This window comes from Choloepus didactylus, chromosome 19 (genome assembly GCF_015220235.1).
Source record: "Choloepus didactylus isolate mChoDid1 chromosome 19, mChoDid1.pri, whole genome shotgun sequence".
Lineage (NCBI taxonomy): Eukaryota > Metazoa > Chordata > Mammalia > Pilosa > Megalonychidae > Choloepus > Choloepus didactylus.
The window spans coordinates 65,879,527-65,899,800 of NC_051325.1; the positions used below are offsets into that span (position 1 = coordinate 65,879,527).

Sequence of the window (20,274 nt, forward strand, 5' to 3'; positions counted from 1 at the left end):
AGATGTTCCGGCAGAAAAGCATGCAGCAGGTGTTAGGAAGAATGTTCTGGAAGGAGCATCAATCAAGAACCGAAGGGGGCGGGCCAGGAGCTGAGGGCTGGACTTGGAGCAGGGACCGGACAGCAGAGAGGCCCGGGTCGGGGAGGGGACGGCCGGGCACAGGGTGCCTCGCTGCCTCTTCCAGAAGCGCCCACTCCCCTCGATTTCAGGGGTGTTCTGGGGGCTGGGGGCTGGCTTGCCCCACTTCTGGGCAATGTCCTTCCTGGCCTAGGTGGCCTCAGGAGGGCAGCGAGGGTCTCTGAGGGGATGTGGTGTGGGGGGAGGTCTCCCCAAGCTGCACAGAAGCGCCTGGGGCCCGCGGGATGCTCTGGACCCTGCGGCCTCAGTTCCCAGAGCCAGCCGAGGACCCAAGCGCCCCAGGAGGGTCTCCGTGGCCAGCGTGGCCCCCACCCCACCTGCTGCTTCTGCACCCCAACCTGGGCGCAAGGGCCAAGCCCCCAACCTCCCCCACCTGTCTTGCTGAGGGGGAAGGGACCCCTGAGGTGCCTGGGTCCCGGCTCTCCTCCGTAGTTCCGGAAGCTTCTCGGCCTGGGTTCGGGGGCTCCTCAGTCTTATTAAGGAAAGTACTGTCAGGGTGAGGCGCGGGCCGGGCACCTGCCGGCTCCCCGGGGACCCGGCTCCACCCGCCACTGTCCAGGATTCCCACACCCAGCTCCTCACCTCCCAGACCCGCATGGGCCTGGACGCTCTCTGGGCGCTTGGGGCTGCTGGCCCCAAGTCCACTGTGCGGCCCTGGGGTCGTCTGCCAGCATCACTGGGAAGGGGACAGCACCGGCTTCGAGACCGATGAGTGCTGTTCCTAAAAGGCTCCCCTCTGCCCTCCCCGAGGAAGCAGACATAGTCTCCTCACCCTGCTACAACAGCACTGCCTCCTTCCACCCCAGGCCCACGGGTTCCTGCCTGGGAAAGAGGCCTGATGAGGCTTCCATGAAGAGAGCTCGTCCTGCGGCCAGGGAGGCTGTCGGAGGCCCCCGCACGTGCCGGCGCGGCCTGATGCCACTCCTTCCACACGGCCGGCGGAAGATCTCCTGAGCGCTGCCTGACGTCCACAGCTGCGTACAAGACTGTCCCTCCAAGTCTTCTTGTTCCCAAACCCAAACACTTAAAAGCAAGAACCAAGTAGCGCTGTGTAGCGGTCATCAACAACCTGTATTAGTTATCTGCTGCTGCATAACAAATACCCCAGAGCTTAGCAGCTTAAAACAGCAAGCGTTTACTTTCTCAAGTGCCTGCGAGACAGGGACTCAGGAGCAGCTTGGCAGGGGGTCCTGGCCCAGGGTCACCCCGAGGTTTCCGGTGGGTGCCGGCAAGTTAGTGCTGGCTGCCGCCACAGGCTGGCTCGGCCACAGGCTTCTGCACACGGCAGCCACCCTGCAGGTCTCGGGGTCACTTGCCACCACGTTCTATCTGTTAGACACGAGGCACAAAGTCCAGCCCACGCTCCCGGTCGGGGCTCACGCTCCAGCTCTTGAAGGAGTCAGGCTGTGGACATACTTAAAAAGCCCAGGCAGCTCCACCTATAACTCCGGCAAAAAGGTATGGGCCAGGTGAACTGTGAGAAGCCTACTCTCCCCAAATCGCTGAGGCCCTGGCGGCCGGTGAGGTGCCTGGTTTTGCTCCCGCAGGTTGGTTCCTAAGGGGCCCCGGGAGCCCCCCACTCAGCACACACACCGACCGCTGGTAAAATCCATGGCGCCTTCAATTGCAACAGGAAAGCTGCCCCCAAAGATAGCTCTTCCCCCTCCAGAAGCTGTTTCTCCCTGTGAACTTGTTTGTTTGAAAAAGTCATTTAAAAATCTAACAGGAATCCAAATTTGTCAAATTTTCTCACCATAGGAATAACAAGTCTGGGGAAATGAAGCCTAGTCTCCGAAATAAGAGCCTCGAGGCAGGAGGAGGCACAAGCCCTGCGGCTGTCGGCAGCGGCCTCCTGCAAACCCTGCGGCGCAGCAGAGCGACGCGGGCACCTCCCGCAAAACCCACCCAGACGTCGCGGTCGAGGTGCCGACGAGTCCACACTCTCCGATTCTTGAAACACGGACAGACAAGCCCTTACAACTACCTGGGCCTGGAATGTATTTTTGTATATTTCAGGTGGCGACAGGTGGCCAGGAACCCAAAGAAAAGCACCTTCCTCCCAACAGAAAAAGTCAAACCCGCTCTCCTGAGCGAGGCTGTCAGATGCAGAAATGACTGACGTTAGTACAGAAAACGGTGGGGGCTTTTCTTCCTCTAAGCAACACATCGTAACACTGTGAAAATTTAGCTCTCTTAAAATCTCCAGCTGAAAAATGGAAACAAAATAATTAAAATAAATGAAGTCTGTAAAAGATTAAACTAGACCATTAAGTGTCCGTTGCAAAGCAAGATATAAACAGATTATGGAGCGGGATGGCCTCTGCCCCAGGAAAGAATGTTCTAGATCGCTGGGAGAGGCAGCGCAACCTGGGCCGGGGGGACATGGCTGTCACCGGGGACGGACGAGGAACACAGGTCTCACACCCCGTGTCACCCCCACAATCGCCACTCCCTGCGGCTCCTGTGGAGGCCACGGCCGGGAGCCTTGGTGCAGGAGAAATCCGTGCAGTGGCGCCGAAACAGCAGCAGCAGAAGCTTCCGGAGCACTCCAGGCACAGGACCGCCGGAAACAGCAAGGCCAGCTGACTCAGGGAAAGGCTTCTCACACCCGCTCTCAATCCTACTCTCAAGGAGCAGTTTATGCATCAAACATTCACCACAGCTCACAAGACAAAGTGCAAAAAAACCTTCCTACAGATGCACTTTGTCTAAAGTTTCACCTTCTCTCTCTCGGGGTTTACATTTATCCTTTGCATCTAAAACGTCATGTTTTCTTGGTTCCAGTTAAAATCGAGTTTCCGCATACACTATAACTGTCAAAGACAGTGTTCATAACATGCAAGAATTTTTCTTTAAAAAATTTACAGTGAAAAAACATATAGCTGCAAACGGTAGATTTCATACACACACAACACACACGCACCATCTTCACAAAATCTGCCAACTACCACCTTCGACTCTCCTGCTTTATTTTAAGAAGCAACAACGGGCACGTGTGCCTGCTCGACTGACGTCCACCAAGGGGTGAGGTGGACCAGATGGGCACAGACGAGCTGGGACTACTGGACGTCCGTTTGCAGAAGGCGAGCCTCGGGCCTGACCTCTCGCCACCACAAACATCAACCTGGGTCATGGACCCACACTGACACCAAGTCTACGAAGCCCCTAGAAAAACCACAGGAGAAAATCTTTGTGAACTAGGCTTATGCAAAGATTTTCTAGATAGGACACAGAAAGCACGAGCCATAAAAGAAAAAAAAAGACAAATTGGGCTTCTTAAAAAATTAAAAACTTATGCTCCTTAAAAGACACTGTTAAATGAAAAGACAAAATGAAAAAAAATATTTGCAAAACACATATCTGATAAAGGCCTTATAAGCAGACAACATAAAGAATTCCAACTTGACAATATAAAAAATGGGCAAAAGATTTGAACAGACGCTTCCCCAAAGAAGAGCAATGAGCACGAGGAAGAGGCCCCTCGGCGTGGATTAAGGCCACGGTAAAACCTCAGCGCCGCTGGAGCACTGGTGTCTCAGAAACGGACCGCACAGCAGGGCGCCGAGGAGCGGGAGCAGGTGCTTCACCGCGACAACAGAGACGCACAGCATCCGCCACCAAAGAGACGCAGCGCGAACCGTCGGGAGACATCCCCACCCACCCTCCAGAACGGCCACGGTGGGAGAGATGGAAACGCCACCTTCCGGCGAGGACGGGGGACAAACGGGACTGCTACCTGCTGGGGTAGGTGTAAGTAATACAGCCACCCGGGAAACCGTCCGGCAGCTTCTTAAAAGTCAGACATGCTCTAACCAATGACCCAGCAATTCTGCTCCAAGATATTTATCTAAGAGGAATGAAAACATACGTACAAGAATGTTCATAGACGCCTTATTTATAATAGCCCCAGGTTGGAAACAACCCAAAAATCCATCAGCAGGCAGAGGAATAAGCAAGTTGTGCTACATCCCGACAACTTGGCAAGAAAGAAGAAAAAAGAAATGACACATGTGCTGGTTTGTATATATTACGTCCCCAGAAAAAGCCGTAGTCTTTAACGCAATCTTGTGGGGGCAGATTTATTAATCTTTCTGATTAGGGTGTGTCCTTTTGATTGAGTTTTTCCATGGAGATGTGACTCAACCAACTGTGGGCGAGACTTGTGATTAAATTATCTCCACAGAGATATGGGCCCTGCCCATTCAGGGTGGGTCTTAATTAAACCACTAGAGTCCTATAAGAGAGGGACATTTTGGAGAGCAGCTGGGAGAGACATTTTGGAGAAGGCCAAAAATGTGGATGCTTGGAGATGTGGACAGAAGGGCATTTGGAGATGTTGAGCTAAGAGATGAAGCCCAGAGTTTGCCCCAGAGAAACTAAGAGGACCCCCAGACGGTTAGATGCTCAGGAGCTGAAGAGGCTAAAAGAGACAGAAGTCCAGAGACATTTTGGAGAAAGTCATTTTGAAACACAACCTGGGAGCAAAGGACCAGCAGATGCCAGCCATGTGCCTTCCCAGCTGACAGAGGTGTTCCGGATGCCATCGGCCTTTCTTCAGTGAAGGTGTCCTCTTGTGGATGCCTTAGTTCAGACACTTTTATGGCCTTAGGACTGTAACTTTTTAACCAAATAAGCCCCCTTTATAAAATCCAATCCATTTCTGGTATTTTGCACAATGACAGCATTAGCAAACCGGAACACCACACAACAACACGGATGAACCTTGAGAACACGGGATGTGTGGGAAGGGAGGGCAGACTGCCAGCTGGCAGCAGTGACACGGGCTCCCGGGGACGGGTCTCTCTGGGGCTGGATGGTGGGGGATGGACAAGTTCACAGGGCAACACGCTGCAGGGACCTCGGCACATGCACCACTGGGGAGACTGCTGGGGACGCAGCTTATCTGCGATATTTCTTACACTGCATGTGAATCTATAATTATCTCAAAATGAAAAAAAAAAAAAAAAAAGGTAAAGTAAGCCAGATACAAAGGAGCCACACCTGGGGGAAAGCACCGAGGGGACAGCGCTCTCCCCTTGGGGCTCGGAGGCCACCGTGCCACCGAGGGGGCTGACGGCAAAGGGGCCCAAGGGAGTGGTGGGGAGCTGGGGAACACGCATTCAAGGCCTGGGCTGGAGCAGTTACAACCGAGAGCACGGGCGACAAGAGAAGCTGGTGGCGACCTGGAGCAAAGCAAGCGCTCGTCATACTTGCTGGCTGGGGTGCAAGAGGGTTCCGCCACTTTGGGAGAGCCTGGCAGTTTCTTACACAACTGAACACACCCCTTCCCCGTGTCCAATCCCACAGCTCGTATTTACTTAAGAAAATGAAAACACAGGCCCCAAAATAGACTTGCCAAAAATGTGCACAGAAGCTGTATTCATAATAGTTAAAAACTGGGAGCAGCCCAGGGTCCACTAGGAAGCGGCAGGCCAGCGGGCAGCGGACGGCAGGCAGTGGACAGAGGCAGCAGACAGCAGACAGGGGCGGCAGACAGCGGACAGTGGACAGGGGCAGCAGGAGGCAGGCAGCAGACATGGGCAGCAGAAGTGGACAGGGACGGCGGACAGGAGCAGCAAGCAGCAGACAGGCAGTGGACAGGGGCAGCAGAAGTGGACAGGGACAGCGGATGGCGGGCAGTGGACAGGGGCAGTGTGCAGCAAACACTGGACAGTGGACAGTGGGCAGCGCCCGCAGCCTGTCTGGGTCTGGGTCCCACGAGTGGGTCCTCCTCCAGCACCACAGGACAGAGCTCCCTGCGCGGCTCGTCTGGATGCGGCTCCAAACAGGCAAAACGGAAGAAATCAGAAGTGTGACCCCTGTGGGGCTGGGAGCAGGGACTGACGGGCAGGACGCACGAGAACACTTCCGGCAAATGTCCTCGATCTGGACAGGGTCTGAGTCACACAGGCGCAGGCACGTATGAAAACTTAGCCAAGTAAGATGTGGGCATTTCACTATATGTAAGTTTTACCTAAAAACACAGCAGATCTGAATCGCAGTCGCTGACGGGCCTGCCGGGACTCCGCGTGACGAGTGCTGCTGTCTGCGGCTGACTGTGAGCTGCGTCGAGGTAAGGAGTTAGGGGTCATTAGCCACAACGGGAAATAAAGCGAACACCCAGGCGCTAGCGACTGGAGAGGCTGCGCAGTGGGCGAGTGCACGGTCACTGCTTAGTTTTCTCAACTTTCCTCCGTGACTACGTCCTCAGTAAAATAAGAGGGGGAAACAAACAGTTATTCCCGCTGATCACCTGAAATCCGTGCAGTTGGTTGTGTGTATATTATACTGCAAAAATAGGAATAAGGAATGGCAGTTTTCACAACACACTCCTGCTTTGACACACACCCCGCGGTGGAGGCCCGCGAAGCCCCAGCGGGAACCCAGGCGCGTTCCCTCGAGCAGCTCAGGGCGCAGCAGACACGACCCAGTTCAGGACTGCGATTTGGGGTCGTCCTGCATCTTCTGTGTGGACCAGTCATTGCCGGGGGTTGGCGTGGGGGTCCGAGCCCAGGGTACGGGGGCCCCAAGGCTGGAAAGGGCAGGGAATTGGGCTCTCCCCAGACCCCCGCAGGAATGCAGCCCCCCACTTCCGTTTCTGGTCCCCAGTAGAAATCGTGCCATTTGAGCCCCTGGGCGTGTGGTACTTTGTCACAGCAGCGACGGAAAACAAATACACCCCACAGCCCAGAACCGCTCCTGGGGCTAGCCCCCCAAAATAAACCCTCAGATGTACCCAAAGACAAGTTCCAGAAGGCAGCAGGGCCTCAAACAGCCAAGCCTGTCCCCCCCGGGCACCAACCTCTCCCGGACCCGGCTTCCTAGACACCCAGGGGCCCAGAAAGGCTCCTCCACCGAAGGGGGACGGCAGCACCCCAGAATCGCCAGCGGCTCCAACAGGACCAAACGTGCACGAGAACCACCGATCAGCAAGGGGCCCCCGGCGGCCGCTCAACGAGCAGTCAGGGCCCCCCAGGCCGAGGTTCATCCCTGGTCCACCGAGAAGTCGAGGTGGGTGTGGGAGGGCAGAGGGGTGGGGTGGGGGTCCCAGCCCCACATCAGCTCTGGGGGCTAAGACCTGCCCCACAGGCTGTGGGAAGAGAACCCCGGCCATGCACACAAGGGGCCTCATTTAGGCCGCTCAGACCCCGGGAGCCGGCCCAGCCGCCTCTCCCCCGAGCAGGCTGGAAGACGGGCGCCTGGGGCTGGAGTCTCCAGAACCCATCTTCACCCACCTGAGGCTGCTTTATAGCAACGTTTTTTTTTTATGTCAGTATGTCAAGTTTCAGCCTTACCCAGTTCAAGTACAAATATTTACTTTACAAAACCACAAATCTTGTTCTAGCTACAGGAACTTTATTTTTGTGGAAACTTTCAGGAACATGCGTGGGTGTTGAAGTCAGGAGACCTGGGCTGCCCCGGCCCCAGCTCCTGACCTGGGAGCTTCAAGAACCTGCCCCATCAAAGCCTCACAGCCACCAAGACGGTCACTGTCCTCCGCGGGTGAGGAGGCCGGAGCCCGGGGAGACCAGAGACCAGGGAGGCCAGAGCTGGGGAAGCTGAGGAGACGTTAACTTGGGGTTAACAAGGCCTGTCTGTGGCTGTAACGTGCATGCGCGTGTGCGTGTGTGCGTGTGTGTGTGTGCAACGATCTGCATACCTGAGTATTTCCCATGAGCTATGATATAGATTCCCTGCTGAAACCTAGGGGTGTAGGCGAATGGCAGCCGTTTCTTGGCAGCTGCTAAGGTAGAATGTGTGGCTTTCTTTGGAAAATCACTTACAAGGCAACAGGCCCCAGAGACACCCCAAGCCAAGGTGGGGGTGCACAGAGAGGAGGGGGCAGCTGTCCCTGCTGCAGGCCTGGGGTCCGAGAGGTCAGCCGAGGGTCCTGCGTGGTCAGCTGTAGCTGAACGACACCTTCCTTAAAAAAGGCCTTTTCTACAATGGAAATCACAAGTGCTGGGGAGGATGTGAAGAAACAAGAACACTCCCTCACCGCTGGGGGGAACGTAAACAGCGCAGCGGTCATGGGGGACGGTTTGGCCGTGCTTCGGTTACGCACAGAACCACCCCGTGGCCCGGCAGCCCCAGTCCCAGGCACAGACCCGGAGCTGACGGCAGGAGCTCGAGCAGGTGCTTCACACCCACATCCACAGCAACATGAGTCACGACTGCCAGAGGCAGGAGCAGCCCAATGCCCGTCAAGCCAGAAACAGAGAAACAAACGCGGTGCACACACGCGACGGAGCACCGCTCAGCCACAGAGGCGAGTGTGGTTCCAATGCAACAACGCGGTGGAACCCTGAAGATGTCACATTGAGTGAAACAAGCCAGACACAAAAGAACAAATATTGTATGATCTTGATGATGTGAAATAATTAGAATAAGCAAACCCATCGAGTCAGGAACTAGAATGGGGCTGGGGCAGGGAATGGGGGTTAACGCTTCAGGGTGCCGTTCCTGCGTGGGGTGATGGAGGGCACGGCCGATGACACAGCCTTGTGGACGTGATCACCACACTGTGTTACGTATCCAACATGGTTGTAGCGGAAATCCTAGGCGATTTATGTATGACTAGAACATTTAAAAAAAAAAAAAATGGAAGCAGCACGGCCGTGTTCAGTGTTCTGGGAGCACGAAGCACACGACCTGCTCTCAGTGTTTAGAAAACAGGTAACTAGGCAAATGGACAGATGGATGGACGGACAGAATGACAGCAAATGGGGCAAAACGCTAAAAGCTGGTGGACCTGGGTGTCTGGGTGGCGGCTATGCTAGAGTTCTCTGTATGGTTTTTGTATTGTTTTTGCAACTGTCCTATAGGTTTGAAATTATTTCAAAATAAAAAGTTATTTTAAAAACTGGAGGGAGAAAGAAGCGTCCGAGTCAGAACGCAGCGATGGAGGACTCGGGCGGCCTGGAAGGGGCCACACACCAAGGAGAGCGGAGAGCCCCGAGAAGCTGGACGGGCAGGAGGAAATCGACTTGCCCCGGAGCCTCCGGAGAGAAGGCCACCTGCTGCGGTCACGGCCAGCGGGAACCGGGCCCAACTTCCGACCCACAGAACCAGAACATGACAAACCAGTGCTGCTTTAAGCCACACACACACACACACACACACACACACACACACACACACACACACACACAATTGAAAGGGCTTTTCGCCTTGTTCTCCTAGAAGTGAGAGTGAGAAATCTCCTGGGAAGACTGGCCAGGGTGGGCAGCGGCTCGGTGAGACGGGCAGCCGCTGGCCCGGGCCCACCGCTGGCCTCTTCTCAGCAGCGCCGGCTCGTCCGGCAGCCACCTCCCTGCTCCTGGGAACCCAGCACCCGAAGACTTTAACAGAAGTTCACAGCCTGAATCACTCTTCTGAGCCCAAAAATACCCTCCGCTGGGCAACGGCTTCTCAAACCTCGGACCCGGACTTCGCACAGGTGCTGCGTCTTCCTAAGGGGTCAGCTCTGAAGGCCTCCAGCCTCAGCACAGCCCGGGAGACAGAGGGACACACAGCCAGGTGCCGGGGACAGACCCCCTCCCCACTGTGCCCGCCCACTCGCCGCCTCGCCTTTGAGTTGCTGTGCCACGTTACAGCCGCGCTGGGGCCTTCAGCAGAGAGCGGGGGAAAGGCTGCAGACACGTCACCGCCCCTTGCCCAAGACGCATGAGCCCCTCCTCGTGTCCTCGTGCACGGCCAGCAGGGGAGTGAGTGACCCCCATCAACTCAAGAACATGAGTCTTCTGACCGGGCCCAGTTACCGTCCGGTCGTTCGGGGGGGCCATGCCCCAGGGGACATCCATGGGTGCCAACTGGGTGCTCCTGGCATCGAGCAGGTGGGGCCAGGACACCGCTCAACACCCCACAGGGCCCAGGACGGCCCCTCGGAAAACAGCCCACCCTAATGCCAACAGCGCTGGGGTGGAGAAACTGAGGGAAGCCCAGCTTCCTGCCACGGGCTGGGAGGCGGGGGGTGGAGGGTGTAAGCCATGGGGAATCAGGGTGGGGGCTCTCAGCCAAGGGGAGGAGGACCCCGGCCACCAGGGGGGCTCGGCCTCCCACCCCACCCCGAGAAGTCTCCACGGCTGGGGAGTGGGGCAGCCCCCCCACCAGGACACGGCTCAGTGTCTGTGACGCTTGCTGGAGCTCGGACTCCCGGGCTTGCTGCCTCTTTCCCACCTGACACCTCAGGCACTTCGGGGCGGATTTCCAGCCTGCCCGGGGAGTGTGCAGGGGCCCCCGACCCACCTCGCTGAGCCCGCAGTGCGCATCACCACCCCCATCTCCACCCCAGAAAGGCCGGTCTCCATCCCGCTCTGGGTCAACTCCCAGTCCAGGCACATCTTCCTCCCCCCACTGGGAGACGGGTAGACCCGTCCACTCCGGGCCGCCCCAAGAGGGCTCAGCACAGGCTGTGTGACCACCTGCTCAGCACCCGAGGCAGTGCCGGTGTGCGGCAGGAGCTGATGATTTAGTTACTAGCTCAGGAGACAGATGCAACAATGTCATTCAGATCCTGAGGACAAGTTTTTAGCTAAGCTGGAGCCACCCGGAAACGGATGCAGTGATCCCGACTCTCGGCCAAGGAGGGGCCCCCAGAAAGGGCCACTGTCTTCTGAGGTTCCCCTTTAGTGAACAGTAATGTGCAGAGACCACAAGAAAAGACCCCAATCTATCAGTTTGAACTATTAGAACCTGCACTTATTAACTAATATAAAATCCTCGTCCCAGGAAGTGAGGGCCTTGTTTTCGTGGGCTGCTGCAGCCGAGGCTCCGAGGCACTGAGAAAACCACATCCACGTGGCATCTCCACAACGAGAAGCAAAGGACAGAGGCTACAGGATGGAAAACGAGCCTCCTGGGACAGGACAATGGACAAGTCGGGGCATTCCTGCACCTTCTTTGACCTCTTCAAAATTTTTATTTTAAGAATTTTACCTAATTTTATTTTAAAAATTTTAACTAATTTCTAAATCTTTTAAAATTAAATTGCCATATTCACAACAGCCAAAAGCTGGAAAAAGCCCCAGTGCCCAGCAGTGACTGCAGAATAAAATGGAGCACTACTCAGCTGAAAAGAGGGATGATGCTCTGACTCACGCCGCAACGCAAATGAACCCCGGAAACGTGCTGCGGCGAAGAGGCCACCCGGGAAAGGCCGCACAGCGTAAGCTCCAGCCTTAGGGCCGGTCCAGGGACGGAGAGTGGACTGGGTCTGCAGGGGTCTGCGGGGTGTCCTCTGGGGTGATGAGAAAGCTCTGGAAGAAGACAGGGGCGATGGCCGGCAACACTGCAAACGGACTAAGTGCCGCTAGTGGTAAATTTCATGTTATGTGTTTTTAACACCAAGGAAAACACATTTACCCAAATCAGAGCTCACGAGAGGCTCCCCTGCGCAAAGCAAAGCAAATCCCACCGCGGGGCTGCAGAAGCGCCTTCCGAGGGTCCCTCCCTTTCCCCAGCGTAGTTTCGGAGACGCGCCCCTGGGCTGCCCTGGCCGGTGGTTCCTGCGCCAAGCAGGCAGGGGACAGCGCAGCGGCTCCTCGAGGCCGGGGGCGCGATCCCTGCACTCACGCCGCCCACCGACTGTGAGCCGGGCCTCGAGCCTTTGGCCATCAGGGGCAGAGCCCGCGGCGAACCATAGGCTTACTTGAGTCGCGGCTGCTGAACGGCCACCCCGAGGTCGGCAGGAAGGACGGTGCCGGGGAGCCGGGCCGGCTGTCGTCCTGCACCTGCTGCGTGATGTGCCGGACGGTGTCCTTGTTTTTCCGGTTCTTCCTCCTGCCGGCGGGCTGCCAGCCGTCCCCAGCGCCCTGGTCGGAGAAGGCGGGCTGCCCTGCACCGTCCTGGGCGGGAGGCAGCTCGTGGCCGCCGCAGAGAGACGGTGAAATCTGCTCCTCCTTGATCCGCAAGGACCCGTAGCCCCCGTCCCCGGGCCACAGAGCCTGCGACGAGACGTCGTCGGGGCCGTCCGCCTTCGGCTCCAGGTCCTCCTTCCCGTAGCTGCTGCCCCCCTCGTGGCAGCTGGCGATGGCCGAGTCCCCAGAGGAGTTGGCCGGGCTCGTGCGCCGCGCCAGCCACGGGGACAGGCTGCGGCCGGCCATCACGGCTGAGAGCAGCGCGTCCGCGCCGCCCGCCGGGCCGCCCGCCTCCAGCTCGGCCAGCTCGTCGGCCGCGTCGGCCTTGCTGCTGATGTCCAGCGCGGCCTTGATGAAGTCGTGGCACGCCTGCACGATGTCTGTCATCTGCAGGAAGCTGGCGGCGGACATGACCTCGATGACGTTCCGGCTGCTGAGCGCCAGGTGGGCGGAGTACATGAAATCGAGGATGGCCTTGAAGCCCTGCGCCGTGACGATGTCCAGGTGCGTGACGGTGGCCTGCCCCGGCGCCCGCTGCACCCGGCAGTACAGCGTCTTGAAGTAGCGGCTGCTCCCGAGCAGCACGTTCTTGTGCGCCTTGAAGACCTGACCCTCGACGACGACACACACGTCACACAGGACGCCGAGCCGCCGCTGCTCGTCCAGCTCGCGGAGCAGGCGCCGGTAGTGGGACGCGATCTCCATGTCTTCCTGTCGGTTGCTCATCTGGAAGTCTCGGTGTTTCCCCTCTACGGACTCTGCGGGAAAGAACCAAAGAGCGGCCGTAAGTTCGACACAAACAAACGTGGTGGAAGACGGCAGCGCGCGTGCACGGGCTGCGTGAGTGTGCGGCGGCTCGGCGCGCCCCGCGGGGCCCGGTGGCAGGGCCAGAGCGCACGGCAGAGCGGGACACGCGCAGGACCCCCACGTCCCCGCCCGCACGGGGAGCCCGGGCGCCCACCGCGAACGCCGGGCCACGCCGACGCAGACGAAACGCCAAGGCTCGCCAGCGTCCCAGGGAAGACGGCTCTCCAGACAGAACCTGCACACACAGGACCGACCCTCCGCACGAAAGGCAAACATCCCGGAAATAAACAAAACACCTGCCAGTGGCCAGAGCAACTTCCTGCCCGAACTGGAGCTCTCAGCTAAAGGCCTAAATTGCGGCCATCTTCCCTTCTGCCTGGTTAACTAGGCGCCAACACGGCAATCAGGATCTAGAGCAGACGTTCAGAGGCTTAGCCCCTAGAAACTTCCAAAATTCTGAGCTAAAACTAACTCCAGAGGCTGCTGGGTCCCTGGCCCTGAGCAGTTCTGCTCCCGAGAGGCTCTAGGACTTCCGGTTACTGCCGAGGGAAAGATGGCCAGCTTCCCAGAACACAGAACCCGCAAGAACTAGTCCTCGACCCGGTGCACACGCACCCATGCAGCTGCACACGCTCGGTTATCCCAGCCTTCTCTGTCCCGTTCTGTGTCTCACTGCTGCCCGGGGACAGAGCTGTGAGGGCTCCATCTTGCGTTAAACACCCATTTCCCGACCTGCTCGGTCACGTATTTCTGGAGCTCACCAGAAATACTGAGGCGTGTTCACCAGGAAAACATGCTGATCGCGTCGGACAGGTGGGGTCTTTGCTGTGAACAACCGTCCCAAACACGGCACACAGCCCCCGCTGGGGGAGCTGGACCAGGTGGGGGGCACGGGCCGGGGGGCTGGGGGGAGACAGGACTGGGGAGGTGTGCGGGGATCTCAGCTTGGTTTACTTCACATGCCTCTTCATTTATTCAAATTTGTTACAATAAACATGCATTCCTTTAGTCATTACACAATATCTTCAAACATTACCTGAAATAATCTTTAAAATGCCCTCATGAGAAAAGTAGTTTTTCCATTTCATATTTAACAGGCTGAGGAAAGAGTGCAAAGGGCTAAAAGCCCCCACTCCCTTCCTCTCCCTCGGACCCCCAGCCCCCTCGCAGCTGGGCCGTGAGCAGTGCCGGGGGGCGCTCGGCCCCCTCTCCCCTCCGTGTCGTCTGGCTGGCAGGACAAGGATGTGGGACTGACCCCATGGACCGGGCTAGCTGTGCCCCGCGCCGTAGCCCCCCAGCCTGCCAGAGCCCCCTGCGGCTGCCCGCCCGCGACAGCAGCCGAACCAGCGACCACAGTCCGCGAGCCGGACAACCACAACTGCCCGGCAGGCGGCCGGGGCAGTCACAGGCCCACAGACCCGCGCTCTGCACCCGCAGCCCGTCGGCACCGGGGCCTGGCTGGGTGGGCACTGCTGGTGACGCAGCCGGATTCTGCACCCACAGGTCGACAAGAATTCAGAGAGGGGCTGAACCACGCTTTAAATCGAGGAAAACGGTCATCATTTAAACTCAGAGCATCGAATCAACCCCTGCAGTCTATCTGCAAGAGATGCTGATGGGGGGCAATTTGACAGGAAGTATCCAAAGTTTGGGTTAATAATTAATTATTTTTAAAAGCTTCAGGTACCCTATGTTCAAATTTGGAAGTTGTACATTTCACTGTTTGATTTCCTATATGAATAAGACATCTCTTTACTGGCCAGCAAAACGGATCTTTTATGAACAAGGAGAACAATGAAAAGGAAAGGAAAACACCAGTGACCTTTTATAGACACAATGTCCACCCCACAGGACTTGCATTTCTAAAATAAGTTGAAAAATTCTGAAAGTTCTGAAATACAGAATTATTCAATCAGGGCAGCTTAAAAATCAGTTATGTGCTTCATGGAGATTTTACAATACGAAAAACAATAAAACTTTCATTTCGGAAACAGCGCAGTGCAATCAAAAGAAAATCCCACACTCGTCTAAAAGAGGGCATCCTGTGGTGAGAGCAGACAGGATACACGTCACTCCTCCAAGCCAGGGAGGGTCAGGAGAATGTGTGAATTTGTTTCAAATTTAGTCATCGTCCAGCTCCATGAAGTCAGGGCTCTGCCCACCGCCCGTGGCTGGACAGCACAGCCCTGCTCACCAGCCTTCTGGCAGCTGCAGCCCTAAAACGGAAACCTCCTGGCAACATGGCAAACTGCCCCTTCACAGCCTGAGGAGCACCCAGGACCTGCTCCACCACAGCCTGCCGCCGCTCGGCTCCTTCAAGGGAAGGGGGACGCATCTGCACAGGACCACGGGGCGCCTCCCTGACCGGGGGCCCTTTCATGGATCCGCCACGTCCACCAAAGGACGGTCGCCAGTTACAGATGGCGCCGGGCGGGCGAGACGGGCACAAATGGGGAGCTGCTGGACCAGTGCTACCTCCAAGCCATGCCGTCACCCCAGTATTCTTCCCAAGCACCACCTCTGCCTTTTTACTTATTTTGAGTAAGGCTGTCCAATATTTATTTTATTTATAGCTTGTTATCTCAAGATCCTTTGATTTCAAACAGCATCCCTGTGAAACAGTTTGGCATCTCCACTTTGGCTTCCAAAACAACTTGAATTTACGCTCCAGACCACGGAGCCAAACTCCAAAAAGCCCCACCCTGGAGGGTGCCGGGAGCGTGAGATCCGTGAATCACTCCACCCAACAACGGCGCCCACGAGGCCCAGGCTGTGCTGGACGCTTTCCGTGGACCCTCGAATCCCCAGGGTCACGGGAAAGGTGGGGACACCTCCGTCTCACTACGGAGACCGAAGCCCCAAGACTTGCCAACGGCCTCACAATCAGCGACCGTGGAGCGCGGGCTCCACACCAGCCCCCTGCGCCCCCCGGCGAGGTTCCGCTGGCGTCCCGCTGCTGCGTGCTCCACAGGACCGTGTGACCCCGAGTCCAGGGCTCCCCACGGAGCCCGCTCCCAGCTCAAGCACCAGCATCCCGCTCCAGCTACCCACTTCCGGGCGTCGGGAACGCGCCGTCTCCTTCCCAGGTGTTCCCAGGAGGAGCGGGCGCCGGGTGAGGCCGAGGAGAGCCGCCGTCCACCCAGACTGGACCCCCGGCCTTGCGGCCACCAGCCTCGTCTGGGGGCAGGCAGCTCACCCCGAAACATTTCCTCCACCAATATCTGCAGGCAAAGGCCCTTGGCCACAGGCCATTTTCATGAATCACAAACAGAAGCGACGCTGCTGAAAGCGTCATCTATCGTTCGCTCCACCTCCCTCACGACTGTCACTGTCTCACGACGCAAGAACCAAGAAAGGGGGAGACGGCTGGGAACGTGCTGCGTTCACAGCACTGTGCGACCACAGCACGGAATCCAGGAGCAGGACGGACGCTTCCTTCTTCTTCCTTTGCCCCTGGGGAGCTACGTAAACCACGAGGCTGCCTGTTCCAACAGAAATGTAGAATCACCAACAGGCTTGTATCCACATGACACATCGGGGGTCAGCCGAGGGGGTCCAGCGGGTGGGGGGTCAGTGTGGGGGTCTGTTGAGGGCAGTCCTGGGGGGGGGGGGCGTGGGGGTCAGCCAAGGTGGTCCAGCAGGTCGGGGGTCACCGTGGGGGTCAGCCGAGGTGGTCCAGCAGGTCGGGGGTCACCGTGGGGGTCAGCCGAGGTGGTCCAGCAGGTCGGGGGTCACCGTGGGGGTCAGCTGAGGTGGTCCAGCCACTGCGTCCTCCTGGGGCAGCTCCCGGCCCGGCCCTCAGAGCAGGACCCCTGCTTCGCAGCGGAGACCCGTGCCTCTGCAAAGCGAGGGGCCGAGAATAGACCTGGGAAGAGCTGGGGTCCAGGGACCCCAGGGACGCTCCAAGGAGGCCCCGCGTGCTCTGGCCGTGGGGCACAGGAAGGGCCCACTGAGCCCAGCTGGCTCCGCCGTCTCCTACGGAGAGGCGACCCCGGAGCCCCGGAGAGCGCGGCTGAGATTTCAACCAAATCCAGCATCGAACGCGCAGGCCGCGGGAGCCGTGCGTAGAGCAGGTCTCTGGGGCGACAAACAAGTTCCGGTGACGGAAGAGGGTGGCGGCAGCACGACCCCGGACGCGGCCAGCCCCCCTGAAGCAGCCAGCTCCACGCGTCACGTCGCCACGGCTCCCTGGGAGGGCGCAGCCCGCGGCACCGCTGTCCTCCGGGCCCCCCGGCCTCGACCGGGGCATTCTCGCCACACGCTCCCTTCGAGCGCCCCAAACCCAGCGCTTCTGCCAGAGCCCCAAAGGGAAGGCCGTGGACCGCGGAGCTGCCACCGGGCGGCCCCACCAGGGCTGCGGGCAAGGCCGGGCGAGGCCATGGCCACCTCCGCAGAGCCAGGACCGCGCGCGGCTGCGCCAACCGTCCCGGCGCCGGGCCCCGAGGAGAGTCCGGCAGGCGTGACTGCCCCAAACACTCCCCGCTCGAGGGACCCCCGCTCCGAGGAGGTGACCCGAGAAGGCCGCTCGCTCGAAGACGTCCCGGCGCTGCTGCCGACGACAGCGAAAAGGCAGAGGCGCCCGAGGGGCCCCACAAGGAACGACGAGCGATGCGGAGGCCGTTAGCGGGATGCGGCTGCGGAGGGACAATGCCCCGGGGCCCTGCCTGAGCCCGGCCGGGGCCACCAACACGGAGTCCTGCGACGTCTGGCCTCAAATTTGACTTGCCACAAATTTTTCTCTCAGGAAAGCGAGCGATCTGCCCCCTTGGGTCCCAGAGCCCCATGAGAGGGGTGCAGATTTCCACACGGCCACGGAAACAAGAGGCGAGGAGGTGGACACAGCGAGGAGGGGGACACGGGCGAGGAGGGGGACACGGGCGAGGAGGGGGACGGGGCGAGGAGCGGGACACAGGTGAGGAGGGTGGACACAGCGAGGAGGGGGACACGGGCGAGGAGGGGGACGGGGCAAGGAGGGGGATGCAGGTGAGGAGGGTGGACACAGAGAGGAGGGGGACACAGGCGAGGAGGGGGACACGGGTGAGGAGAGGGGACACGGGCGAGGAGGGGGACGGGGCGAGGAGGGGGACGCAGGTGAGGAGGGGGACACAGGAGAGGAAGGTGGACACAGTGAGGAGGGGGACGGGGCGAGGAGGGGGACACAGGAGAGGAAGGTGGGCATGGGCGAGGAGGGTGACACGGGCGAGAAGGGGGACACGGGTGAGGAGGGGGACGGGGCGAGGAGGGGGACACAGGCGAGGAGGGTGGACACAGAGAGGAGGGGACACAGGCGAGGAGGGTGGACACAGAGAGGAGGGGACACAGGCGAGGAGGGGGACACAGGTGAGGAGGGTGGACACAGCGAGGAGGGGGACACGGGCGAGGAGGGGGACGGGGCAAGGAGGGGGACGCAGGTGAGGAGGGGGACACGGGCGAGGAGGGGGACACGGGCGAGGAGGGGGACGGGGCAAGGAGGGGGACGCAGGTGAGGAGGGGGACACGGGTGAGGAGGGGGACGGGGCGAGGAGGGGGACACAGGTGAGGAGGGTGGACACAGAGAGGAGGGAGACACAGGTGAGGAGGGGGACACGGGTGAGGAGAGGGGACACGGGCGAGGAGGGGGACGGGGCGAGGAGGGGGACGCAGGTGAGGAGGGGGACACAGGAGAGGAAGGTGGACACGGCGAGGAAGGTGGACATGGGCGAGGAGGGTGACACGGGCGAGAAGGGGGACACGGGTGAGGAGGGGGACGGGGCGAGGAGGGGGACACAGGTGAGGAGGATGGACACAGAGAGGAGGGGGACACAGGCGAGGAGGGGGACACAGGAGAGGAAGGTGGACACAGTGAGGAGGGTGACACGGGTGAGGAGGGGGACGGGGCGAGGAGGGGGACACAGGTGAGGAGGGTGGACACAGAGAGGAGGGGGACACAGGCGAGGAGGGGGACACGGGTGAGGAGAGGGGACACGGGAAGGCCTCCTCGGCCTCCACTCACTTCCCAGCTTCCTCCCGTGGCTCCTGGAACCCAGGGGGGCTGGGGTCACCCCAGGGCATGACACCTCCCACTTCACCCCTCAGCCGCCCCTCAAGGGAAGCTGCTGAACCCAGGCCCCCCACGCTGGCTCTGCAGAGGGACGTTCTGCAGCAGTGCCGCCACCGTGAAAAGCCTCTTTCTCTGAAAACACTCCCCGGAAGCCCCAGCCAGGGGTGGCCGTGGAGACGGGGCACTGCGGGCAGGGGAGCAGGGGTCTGTGGCCCTCAAAGGAGCCGCGGCCACAGGGGGCACGTCCTTTCTCCCGTCATGACCTTGAAGGGGCGTCCACGGCTCGGATGGCCCTGCCCCTGCCCTGGGAGAGCTCGGCTGCGCCCGAGGCCGGCCATTGCCGCGTCCGGCAGGGACAGCAGGCGCTGACGCCCGAGGCGCAGGTGCCCCCTCTGCCCACCAGCCCCTGCTCCTCCGCCTGCACGTCACCCTCGGGGTCTGGGTGGGTCAGCGGGTGGACCGGGAGGGGCCCCCACGGGCCTCGCCAGCCATCGCCATCCCAAGTGCTCCCGCGTCTCGCAGCCACGCGTCTACGTCGGCCAACGCCACTTTCCTCAAAGGACAAGGCCACGCGCTTCCAGACTCGGCGTCGGCCCCGAAAGGAGCCATTTCCACGCGGTGGGCAGCAGGCAGGCAGCGGGCAGCGGGGTCACGCACGGGAGCAGCTGCTCGAGCGGGGCTGGCGGCGACGCAGCTCGAGACCGAGCACACAAACACTGTCGATCCGGAGTCTCAGAAGGAGCTGAAATGGGAAGTACTGGGTTGTATGGACGTTACTACAATGAAACGTTTTATAAACTATTCCTAAGGAAAAATTAAAAAAAAACCAAGAACAAACCGAGGAGCATTAAAATATCCAAAAGAAGAATTTAATATCCTACGAATACCAGTGTTAAGGCGTTAGCACTGATCCACTAAAACGGCAATCTTTTGGTAAGAAAACCTCCCACTAATAGGGAAATTCCAAATTTGGGCAAAATTACACAGTTACATTTTCCACATTAAAAAAGAAAAGAAAAGGTAAATTTAATTTGTGTGTTAAGGAAAAACTAAACGAAAATCAATTTCAAGTAAAAGAGCTGAGGCATTTCTCTTGGGTTAGAGGAAACTTCTCTCCATCTTCCTATACTTTATTAATTAATGATGAATCTAGGAATTTTAAAATAAAATATATAGGCATTAATTACTTTGAAAAATCCGTGTAAACCTCGTCAGCAACCGGCATGGCTATCTTTAAAGCAGACACCAGAATATAAACATCCTCAGTGCTCCGAGGTGTGTGACATCAGGAACCGCCCTGTGAGCGTCAGCGTTGACCCTGGGAGCTGGATTCGCAGGACCCCGCACCCAACACAGAGAGTGACCCCAAGTGACCCTGAGCATCCTCACACACCCCCAAGTGACCCTGCGCACCCCCGAGCGACCCTATAC

General features: G+C 58.8%; 1 protein-coding gene across 11 annotated transcripts in view; it reads right to left on the minus strand.

The window, feature by feature from the left end:
- ZBTB46 (zinc finger and BTB domain containing 46) overlaps positions 1 to 20,274 on the minus strand; it is a 65,048-nt gene that overhangs the window by 32,891 nt on the left and 11,883 nt on the right. For 8 of the 11 annotated variants that reach the window (XR_005213007.1, XR_005213008.1, XM_037811231.1 and 5 more), the window contains exon 1: positions 11,789 to 16,359. Coding sequence is in view for 9 of the 11 variants with exons in the window: in XM_037811231.1 (XP_037667159.1) it covers positions 11,789 to 13,079 (1,291 nt within the window). In the remaining 2 variants the exon portion in view is untranslated. Of the gene's footprint in view, positions 1 to 11,788; positions 16,360 to 20,274 lie in introns of those variants that run through there. The other 3 variants (XM_037811235.1, XM_037811234.1, XM_037811236.1) reach the window with 2 other exon arrangements.